At 33.9% G+C, this 11,352-nt stretch overlaps 2 protein-coding genes across 4 annotated transcripts; both read right to left on the minus strand.

Annotated features, from left to right (window-relative positions):
* Nucleotides 1-224: 224 nt before the first annotated feature.
* Nucleotides 225-772, minus strand: LOC140879168 (uncharacterized). The gene is made up of 2 exons (XM_073282830.1): nucleotides 582-772; nucleotides 225-507 (listed from the first exon to the last, which is right to left on the minus strand). The coding sequence occupies exons 1-2, from the start codon at nucleotides 770-772 to the stop codon at nucleotides 225-227; spliced, it is 474 nt and encodes a 157-aa protein (XP_073138931.1).
* A 3,194-nt stretch (nucleotides 773-3,966) lies between these two features.
* LOC140881512 (2-oxoglutarate and iron-dependent oxygenase domain-containing protein CP2-like) lies at nucleotides 3,967-10,178 on the minus strand. 3 transcript variants are annotated; one of them, XM_073286885.1, is made up of 9 exons: nucleotides 9,621-10,178; nucleotides 8,297-8,344; nucleotides 7,524-7,700; nucleotides 7,273-7,423; nucleotides 7,100-7,186; nucleotides 6,085-6,209; nucleotides 5,358-5,476; nucleotides 4,840-4,951; nucleotides 3,967-4,265 (listed from the first exon to the last, which is right to left on the minus strand). In XM_073286885.1, the coding sequence occupies exons 1-9, from the start codon at nucleotides 9,960-9,962 to the stop codon at nucleotides 4,239-4,241; spliced, it is 1,188 nt and encodes a 395-aa protein (XP_073142986.1). In that variant the 5' UTR covers nucleotides 9,963-10,178; the 3' UTR covers nucleotides 3,967-4,238. The 3 variants fall into 3 exon arrangements, with proteins under 3 accessions (XP_073142986.1, XP_073142987.1, XP_073142985.1); XM_073286886.1 differs by having other exon boundaries at nucleotides 7,330-7,423; nucleotides 9,588-10,178; XM_073286884.1 differs by having other exon boundaries at nucleotides 9,588-10,178.
* Between the last annotated feature and the right edge of the window lie 1,174 nt (nucleotides 10,179-11,352).

The following is an 11,352-nucleotide window of genomic DNA, read 5'->3' on the forward strand; positions in this document are numbered from 1 at the left end:
GAACCAGAGTCAATCTACCAAGTGTTATAAATCGTATTAATCATATTAGATTCATAACAAACTAATAAAATAGGAATACCTTCCTTGTTAATCCAATCCTTGAATTTATTGCAATTCTTCTTCATGTGCCCCTTTTTTTTTTTTTACAAAATAAACACTTGGATTCTTTTTTAATGTCAAGTTGGGGTGGAATTTTTCCTTTCCCTTTTTCCCTTGAACTTGTCTTATTTTGGAGGCTTTCTTTGTGCAGTTAGTAAGACACTCTCACTTGATTTGATCAGCAACCTTCCTTCATCTTTAACACACATGATCAACAATTCATTGATTGACAACTTATCCTTATGTGTGTTGTAGGAAATTTGGAATGGTCCATATTGCTTTGGAAGAGTGCATAGAATGAAGTGCACGAGAAAGTTATCAGATAATTCCACTTCAAGTTTTTTCAGTCGAGCCGTTATATCCCTCATCTTCATGATGTGCTCTCGCACACCTTTCACATTTGTGAGCCTTAATGATGAGAACTCAATTATTAGGGTGCTAGCAAGGGCCTTATCCGAAGTCGCAAATTGTTCATCAATTGCCTTAAGTAGGTCCTTGACGCTTCATGCATCTCAATCGAACCACGAATTCCAGCAAGAATTTTGGTCTTTATGAACATAATGCAGAGGCGATTAGATCGCTCCCACTTTTCATAAAGAGCCACCTCATCAGGTTTACTGGATTCCTTGATGGAAGGTGGTTCGTCTTTCTTTATGGCATAGTCAATATCCATGCACCCTAATTGAAGGAGAATTCTTTCCTTCCATACTTCGTAATTATCCCCTTTGAATTCGGGGATATCAAAATGCATATCAGAAAAATTAACACGCTATACTGCATAAGATTAAAAATAAACATGCTTATTACTTAAATATTTTGAGAAAATGTAATGTTTTACCAATGTAAATCATGTTAATAAAATCTAGCGACATAATACTTGCCTGTGGGCTAAAGTTTTAATTCAATTAGATTTCATGTAATTTAGTAATAAAACTATCAAAATTAATTTTTCATAACACCTATTGGCAAATTAATAAAAATATAATTTTGAAATTTTATTCTAATTAATCACATAAATAAAATAAAGATATATGTGGGGTAAATTTTATACTGCTTATGCAATTAATTATAATTTATGTCCATTATATGAACTCAATCCACTTAATGTATAATTTTGCATAATTAAAGGTGATGTGGCTAAACCTTAATTATTTAAAATTATACGGTTCACTAGACAATATTTTGGCTTTACTTAATTTAATATATAATAATTATTTACTAACATCATCAACATTTTCCAAAAATGCTCCCAGTTGATAACTATGGCTAGGCCTCTTTAAAACCTCATTTTTTAGACAGAGCAGCGTTTTCCAGGGAAACCAGTCGCTACAAGGCATTTTAAACCGGTCTTGTAAAGAACTCTCTCAGATCATGCTTTCATATGCCACTCTCAGATCATACTTTCATATGCCACATCATAATTATTATTCAACATTAAATATCCATTTTATGGATCTTTATAAGCCAATACTAGCTACAGTGGGTGAATTACTCGATCAAAGGTTACCCATCAAGGAGTTCGCTTGTAAGCCTCGGTCAATGCATTAATAAAAAAAAAGATAACCCTCCGCCATGAAATGGGTGAGGGTTACCTTTAAAAAAATGGGTTCATCGAGACTAAGCAAACTACCTTGGCTACCAATTAACCACCCTCTTCTCATTGTTCTCAACGGCACATTAAAATATTTTTTCACAACAAAATAGTGATACCAGCACAGACAAGTCCAAAAAAATATATAGAAAAAAATTCTTTCTTATTCCAACCACAGTCAATAATGACTCAAAAAAAAAAACAACAAATTTAAAGAACAATCAATCAACTGAAAACAAAAACAGCACTTGATGAGTTTGCTCAATTCAATTCCAAGGAGACTACAAAGGAGAACCTATCAAAAAAAAACACTACAAAGGAGAAAATTACAACAAAAATAAAGAAACAAAATCCCCAAATTCCTCAACAACGGAATCTACACTCTATCTACATCCATTTCACGCTCTACAACAGCAAGATAATAGAAATGGAAAGCTATAAAACAAAACAAAAAAAAAGGCACCGATCTTCTTCCGCCGGCATCAATCATTTCAACGTCTCCACAGTAATGATACGCAGAATCTCCACGTGACACTTCAATGTTTTATATTTCACTTTATTGTGGATATGATAATGCAATGACTTTATCGTTCATTGAATTGTGAATATGACAATTCAATATCTTTATCGTTTATTGAATTATGGATATGACAATTCAATGACTATATCTTGTACTGGAATCGAAAAGATCAATTATTTGTCACTCCATTCAGGGTAAGTTTGTTTTAAATCTTCGAATCCAAATATAATTTTGCATTCAGTCGTTGCCAGAAAAAATATATATATTTGAACTCCATAGTAATTAAAACATACTTGTTTTTTATAAAAAAAAAAAAAAAAAAAAAAAAAGTTAAAAAAACCAATTTAAGAGAGACCTGATATTTAACTAATTTTGGCTAAAAAAAATTTAAAATTTTTTCACTCACATATTTGATTATAATATAAAATTTTAATTTTTTAATTCAATTTTATTATTTTTTAAAAAGAAAAATATTTTATTTATTAAATTATTATTTGTTTACATGAAAATTATTTTACCAACTTTCGTATCATATTTAATTTTGTAAATAACATAATAAACTTGAACACATTTGATTTTAACTAGCATGTAGCACGTGCACGTGAACTTAAATTTTATATTACACACATTATTTTTGATTCCACATTCTGTGCTTTATTTTTATAAATCTTTTGAAATTCTTAATTTTATATTATTTAAATTCAACATTAATGTATAATAATGCAAACATGAATACATCATTAATGTATAATAAACATAATGTACGTATATCTATCAATTTTATAAACCTAATAATATATATGATGACGATATCTATCATTACATTATTTTAAATACATCATTGATGTATAATAATTTAAACCTGAATACGGAATAATTTTCATTTTGTTGTAATAGTGCAAAAATTAATGTACCGTACATATTAGTACATTGAATATGATCATATATATTTACCGTCAGAAAAAAATATCATATATATTATTCTTTCAGAAAAATAAATCATATATATTATGAAAATTAGTCCTCGCAATAAGTATAATGATGTTAAATATTTATACTATATTCATGAGTAACATGATCATGTAAAAATAGGACAAAATTGACATGTGAAACAACAGATATGAATTTGAATTTCTTTTGTTTGCATTATTTAATTTAAGGATATAAATGAGACGAATAGTTCGCAAATTGTTCGGGTCTCGGCTCGTTAAAAGCTCGTTCGAGCTCGTTTAATGAGGCTCGTTAAAGCAAACGAACTAAGCTCGAGTCTTACAATATTCAGCTTGTTAGCTCGTGAACATGCTCGTTAACAAGCTCGTAAGTCATCTATTAGACTAAAAAATAATAGTATTGATATTTAATTTATAAATTTACACTTTACTTATGAAAAATATTGAAAAATCTATAAAAATTAATTTATTAAAATAAAATTACAAATTTAATAATAATATTATATTTTTTTCAAATATATAATTTAATTTTTAATTAATTTAATGAATATCTAAATTTATAATTTAAATATATTAAGCTCGTTTAAACACGATAAAAGCTCGAATAAGCTCGTGAGCCATAAATTCGTTAAATAAGCTCGGGCTCGGCTCGTTTATAAATGAACCGAGCTTGAACATTCAAAAGTTCGACTCGACTCGTCTCGTTTACATCCCTAATTTAATCAATGATTTAAAATGATTCAACGCAAATGAACTAAAGGGATTCGGAGAACCAAATTCCATTCCCCTAATAATATATATATATATAAAAAAAATTAAAATAAAATAAAAACTGAAGAACAAGTAAGAATGTACAAAAACAACATGGTCAAATATGGAGTCTTGTTCAGATCAGCATAAATCCATGCCAGAATTCTTCAACACCTACTGGTTCTCATGTACAACTATGCTTGAATTACACACGAAAATAAAACATTAACGTCAGTCACCCCTTCAAACGTTGTAATTACGATTAACCGAGGATGATAACACAGAATTACAACACAGTATGTCGAAAACAAGAGATGCCTCGAAGAGCTCAAGTGGCCTCTCTCCTCAGCAATTCCTGAGAAGCCAAAGAAACATATATAACTTCACTAATTTCATTCAATTTTTTATTATGATGGCAATATCAATGCGCAGGCAGACGATGAGATGCAGTAAATGTAGCACTTCAATTAAACGGGATCGAGGGTGCATGGTTGATGGAGAGCAGGAAATCTCCCATCTCAGAAAATTGTTAAATACGGGCAGTAGATATTTTTCTTCCTTCTCTCCGTTTTCTCGAGCAAACAAATATCCCATTTTCTCATAATAGCATTTCAATCAACTAGTCATACCGACCTCTAGCAAACTAATTGGACATTGGACAACGAACCACATAATTTTTCGTATCTAGTTTTTCATAACCCCGTGAGCATCCTAATGTTTCGCCTAAGTTAGTAACAAACTATGTATTATTAACTGAAAAATTACCTGATCATTTAGGTAAATTGATAATTATTGACATATAATGGATGTAATGTAATGGTTATGACTCTTCATTTTTTAGTGGAAGGGTCTGAAAAATTATCTTGTTTAAGGCAGGTAGAGGGAAGCCCTGACTTTAAAGAGTTCACCCTTAGAAAAATTTGGCATACCAGTTTGATAGCGGATACGGACTTGCTCTGCCTTTCTTTCTTCTCTCGTTCGCACTCCGAACACCAGTTGGAGAAATCTTTCTGATACTTCCTCAGCTCTCTAAATACGGAGCTGCAGGAAGGTATTAAAATACAGAATATAAATAGTGATCTCATACAAAAACTCTAAGAAAAGACAATACATTTGAGATTCCTAACTTAAAAATGTCGGGTTTTTATACCTGAAGTAAATAATTAGAAATAAAGAGATGTTATAATGGAAGGAATATATCAGTAGAATCACAATAGCTCAAATAAATGACTATAACCTTGTCCCAATTTACATCTTAGGGAGACATACCATCTACTCGTACCAGAACTTGACCGAAAAGGAAAATTTCACCGTAGTAAGAGTGTACTAATAAACTCTTCTAATGGTCATCATTTTTCACAACATCACAATGACCACTCAAATCCTCAAAAATTCCTTCTGGAAAAGCCATGTTTACTAGCAAAAGAGGCAGAAGGGTGTTTGCTACCTTCTGCACCATAACAACAAGTTAGTTCTGTTCCCTGATGTGGTAGCCCTAGCACCATGCCGATGACGGCCACGGTGAAGAATTGCACGCCCCGGAACATGCACATAATCAAATATTTCCTGAACAGTAATCACAAAAGCCAATTAAACCATCAAACATGATTGCAACAAATCTGTGAAAATAGCAAAATTTCTCCCTCTAAGAGACAACATGAATTCAGAGTGTCATTGATCCAAGACTGAGGGCTAACAGATAGTATTCAAAATTTCTGCTATTCTCAGCAATTTAAAAGATCAAAAGGTAACATGAAGGCGAGTAACAATCCATCAAGTACAAAATTGGACTTTTTGAACTCTTGTCGAACAAGACAATACATATATATATACATATATATACATATATATATATATATATATATATATATATCACAGCCAACCAATTTTCCACAATTGAACCACAAACAAGCAATCAAACAGAAATAAAGGATAAGCACAGGTGATGCAAACAATTTATTTTGATCTTGAATTTACTTGGAAACTGGTCACTATTTCCAAGAACAAAAAAACATGATGCCTTCCGTATTATTGATATGGAGTGATCATGCAAACATTTCAATGGCAACATTCAAAAATAATAAAAAAATAATATCCATGTCATTTCATACAACAACATTAACTATTTTCCAGAGAGACCTATTCCAAAAGGGCACAAAAATGAAATGACTCACCTCTGACTGTGTTTCTGTATTTACATGATTTTCACATCGCACTCCCCGAAAATAAAGTTCACCGCCAGAAAATTGTTTACCTAAGCAGACATTCAAGGTGACTTCTGCATCATCCACATGAAAACCTACAACGATGGTTCCAAGAGAACAACTTTTAGTGAGAAGATACCCATAACTTGTTATAAGTGTCCAACCACAATGAGACAGCCAAGAAACCTTTCTAAACTCACAATAGATGGAGTCTAAAAGAAATATAAGTATGATACCGATGATTAACCAAATTCCTAGAAATGAAATAATTGGACAATGTGCATACAAGATAAAATAACTGAAAGTATTGGAATCCAAGTTTAGGCATTATAACCATGAGAACATAGAAGATTATCCACATTATCTATTCAAGAAAATTGCAACGAAGAAAAGCAATTAACAGCTTCATCAAAGGCATAAATAAGAAACATTTTCCTGAATTTTTTGTTACAGCATACATAAAACATGTTATGAGAATAAAAAATGAAAAATATGATTATCCTACTTAAATCATAATATAATAAAAAACACCCAAATGAGCCCCGATTCATAAGCTGTATCTACATGATATTTTAGACCAAAACTAATGTCACCATTAAGGATGAAGGTTCTGAAAATTAACAATTTTTCCTTCTCTACATTATCTCTGAGACAGTAAACCATACATGATGCCCTATTCAGAGTCAACTAGGTACTAGGAGATGAAGAAGGTGACAGTTTGCCTCTGACATAGCAGTATTTTATCGGCAATAGCAACTGCCATAAATTGTTGGAGCACAAACTACAAGTTAGATTACTTAATTCTAGTCGTCCAATGGAAGGCAAACAAGTAGACCAATGGTTAAAAACAATTCTAGCAACCTGTAACCAAAATAGGATGAGAAGATATAGCACTGCACAAAGAACTACATTACAATGTTCAAAATTTTTCAAAATATAAACTGACAAGAGTTAAGAAAAAACCACTGGGACAGAAATCGCCTACCCAAATCCACATCTCTATTCATCCCATATTGAACAACAAAACCATGATGAGCATCAAGCGTTGATCCACCAACCTCGGGAAAGAAAACTACAAAACATATTCGTCAGAGTTCATTAATTCTGAAACCATATTAATTCAGACAAAACATTTATCAAAGTAAGAAGAATGGTCACATTTTGATATTGGGCGTATGAAATCTTCCATGACCTTATCAAGCATGGTTTCCATACCAAAATCATCAAGAACAGCGCCATACTTATTCATTGTATTAGGTCTCATTATCCTGAATTTCGTCTCGTGGACCCACTTTTCAAAATTTTCGACCTAAGAAATCAGAACCTGATAAGTGATAAGAACATAAAAGCTAAACTACTAGGAAAACTTAATTAGAAAGTTGAAAGATGACTTGAAAACAAAAAATTACCTCAGCCAGTAACATTTCACACAATCTCGGTTGCACCATTTCAAAGGTGAAAACTCCAGGAGAGGGCTCAGACATAATATTTCTGAACCCTGTCTCAGTGTTCTCATTAATTGCCTTAAGAAACGAAGGAACAAAGAAGTCTGCAGCATGCATGGTATAAAGTTCCTTGTGCAGACGCTGATAAGACAAAGCCAATCAGAATAGCTGTTCATGAATTTTATATGTATATCACGAATAACAGGACTTTGATACACACGGTGACTGCAATGGATGCTATTGACAAACTAGATACCTTCTGCCATAAAACACTCTATGAAGCTAGTATTTATATATCTAAGTGACCCTAAATGCCAATGTCATCAAACAAGCCCAATGTGACTCTCGTTCACAGTATAGGCAAGATTAATCAACATATGACAAATATTAATAGATTGTGCAAAGTGGACCACCATTGCATCAACTTCTCAAGAGCTGAATAATATTGTGATCCTACGTTGACACTACGAGAAATTGTGGAGTTGGTTACAATATTTGGAGGTTCTCCCATCTAGAAAGCTGCCAAGAGAGTGATAACCTTTCATTAATACCTACTGCCGCACAAAAGGGGTTGACATCATTTTAAGATTTTTCTAATATAACGATTGGTAGCATTGATAATGTACAGACAAAATATGAAATAACAACCGCGAAAAGGTCTTTACAAATGTTAAGACAACCCTAAATAAAATTAATCACACACTCAGCAGAAATTAATAGTCTCATGCCCACCATACCTGATAGTTGGATATAATCTTCTGCCTGTACTCTCTGTGCTTCTGAAGCTGTTCAAACACAGCAGTCAGCAGTCATGGATTCTCAATCAGAATTTAACAACATGTAGAGAGATGTCACACACAGAGATAGAGGAGAGATGGAGAGGGACAGAGGAGCGAGAGAGATTCCAATAATAAAGCAGAATGGCAAGCATGCATTATATTAGACTGCCTAATGTGTGAAATGATGAACCATACAAACTATCTGTTTCATACAGTAAACTCGAGCTAAGCTTTTTATGAAGCTAATGGAGGGATAAAATGTATAAAATCAGAAACCCCAAAACCCTGAAATGCTCATTTACACAATTTTACTCCACAGAAAATGTATACCCACAATTTCATGCAGGTGAAGCATGCAGAATTCCACACTACGGCAAGCAAAAACTAAGGTCCAGGTTCATAAGATGCCAAAATTAATCCTTTAAATTATGTAAGATCCCATATCCAAATTTGCATTAAAAAACTACCCAGGCAATCGATCATACTCTCACATTAAAATGACACACATACACCATGTTAAAGAACATGATTTCTCATCATTAACTGATCTACATAATGCAACCTATTATACATCCCACTACCAATTCGCAAGTAAATATTCAAGTCCTTCTGGACACAAATGAATGAACCCATCTCCAATCGGATGAATTTGGTATTTGGGTCAAGAGTGTGTGTGTGTGTGTGTGTGTGTGTGTGTGTGTGTGTGTGTGTGTGTGTGTGTGTGTGTGTGTGTGTGTTTCCTTTGGGAAATGCAGGCCTCCCCTTTTTATTGAAATATAGAGGGGAGGCTTACATTTAAAAAAAAAAAACACACACACACACACACTAGCGCACACACACACACTCGCTAGACCAAAATTTTAAACCGCCCCTCTCATATCTCCTGCTAAACTAGATGTTGTGACTATCCTGAGCAATTGCAATCATCAGGCTACCAAATGTGTGCATCATGAGCACATAAAAATATGGTAAATCGTGAGACACATGGCGATAGTTTCAGCTAATTCATCAGAACAGAAGATTGCATCTGAATACATCAATTTCACATTCTCGGAGTAGGAAAATTCAAATGGGTTACCCATCCCCAGGAAAAGAAGTGCATGTATTTTACGGACCTTTCTCCCATCATACAACTTGAAAAATTCTTTACTAAAAAGGGCTTTTTCTTCCAACCAAACAGGGAAAAAAAACCGGAAGTCATCTCATCCAAGTGCAAAAACGCAAACAATGTATAGGAAACCGCGTTTACCCTAACGCGCTCGTTTTCAGGATAGTAACGTACGAGTATATTTCTCATGTACGAAACCTTGACATCCCGCGTCTGGAGGATGAGATTTGGCGGGAGGTATCTCTCCAACGAGCTGAACACCAACGGGCTAAAACCCAGGTCTAAATCCTCATAATTCTCGGGCTTGTGATCAGAATAAGGGTTCAACCTCAGCCTGTGCATCGCATACGTTGGCACCACCTCTAGCCCGTCCGGCTCGCTCACTCCATTGACGCTGCCGTTGTTTCCGTTGGCATGAAGCGCTTGGGAACCATCGGCGGGATTTCCGGGTGGTGGCGGGTTCTCATCTGCCCCACGTTCTTGGGACTCCGGTCCGGCTGCGCCATCAAGAGACATGGGAAACGCTTTGATAGAGAAATAGAGGGTTAATCGGTACAGAAGTAGGATAAATGTATAGATTAAAGCAGCATTTTGGTCGAATATGAATTGAAGAATCGGCGGATTAGGGTTTCCAGTGCTTGCAGGAGTGTGCCCTGTGCACAGCGGGAAACGAAGAAGACAGAGGGTGAGCCTTCCTTTCTTTCTTGTTTTTGTTTTGTTTTGTTTTTTAGATTTTTATTTTGTGAGAAAAGATTGTTACTGTTAACTCGAAAACCAGACATATCCCTCTAAAAAAAAAAAACGAGACATATCTTGAATTTTGGTTTCACATTAACTATATTAGTGTTCGAATGCATGTGATGCGTGCTTTTTATTATTTATTTTTTAATTAAAAATATAAAAAAATTATAATAATAAATAGTTGGATTAAAAATGGTATTTTCGTAAATAAATATTTATGAAATAAAAAAAATAATGAAAATAACATATGTGCTTGCTCTTACTTAATATATAGTATAGATATAGATATTATTGATCAGGAAGTTTTTTTTCTAAATCAATAAACAGGATTGATAAAAAAAATGAGACTTGCAGTCACCCTATTTTGGTGCACACTGCAAATCATGCTAATCAGGTAAAATACAGTGGGCAAGTCCTTTGCAACAGACTTGTAGTGACTCAACTCGGATCACCTACTAGCTAAGACTAAAGCAAGCAATTAAAATAATCAGATACCCTGATCGAAGAAAACGCGAAAAACTTAAATCAAATAATAACTCAGCGGAATACAACCAGTAATTAAAACTCAAGGCAAAAGAATAATTATACAACTCAATCGAAAAACAACTAAATACCGAATAAAAGATTAATCTAAGTCCACCGATGACCCTTGCTCTCAAGCCCTAGTCACCGACCAATCCTGATCCAACTCTTGGATAACCTGCAAATCTGCCCCGTCGAATGGGGTATCCATGATAACAACACAGAGTGAGCGCTAACGCCTAGAATGTAAAGTACGAGTACACAAATCTATATGATGCATGCAATATGAAATATGAATGCTCTGGTACACTGAGATCAAAATCGGAAATATCATGCTTAGAACAAAGTAATTTTCAGTATGTGCGCGTTGCTCCTGCCGGATTCAATTGGTGCCACACATACTGAACTCGATCTTGGATGATCATCGTCCTGGATAAACCGTACACGCTGCCCCGTCGGTCCAGTGGGTTTCACACTGTATACGATCGTACAATGAAAACCCTAGGTTGAGCGACCTTAGAAACATCTGGCTATCTCAAAAGATAACATACTAAACATGATATGTTTGTATGCAAATCATATATGAACAGTAATATCATGCATCTCATGACAGATAATAATGAAACACATAAAAACATGTCGG

Source organism: Henckelia pumila, chromosome 2, assembly GCF_033568475.1.
Source record: "Henckelia pumila isolate YLH828 chromosome 2, ASM3356847v2, whole genome shotgun sequence".
Lineage (NCBI taxonomy): Eukaryota > Viridiplantae > Streptophyta > Magnoliopsida > Lamiales > Gesneriaceae > Henckelia > Henckelia pumila.

Bases quoted from the DNA above. Each gene is read 5' to 3' on its own strand.
- LOC140879168 (XM_073282830.1), bottom strand. From the start codon at position 772: ATGGATATTGACTATGCCATAAAGAAAGACGAACCACCTTCCATCAAG. The intron at 508-581 runs GCAATTGATGAA...CTCATCATTAAG, and splicing joins GCGTCAAGGACCTACTTAAG to GCTCACAAATGTGAAAGGTG.
- LOC140881512 (XM_073286884.1), bottom strand. From the start codon at position 9,962: ATGTCTCTTGATGGCGCAGCCGGACCGGAGTCCCAAGAACGTGGGGCA. The intron at 8,345-9,587 runs GTAAACGCGGTT...GTGTTTGAACAG, and splicing joins CTGAAAACGAGCGCGTTAGG to CTTCAGAAGCACAGAGAGTA. The intron at 5,477-6,084 runs GTGAGTCATTTC...ATTACTGTTCAG, and splicing joins ATACAGAAACACAGTCAGAG to GAAATATTTGATTATGTGCA.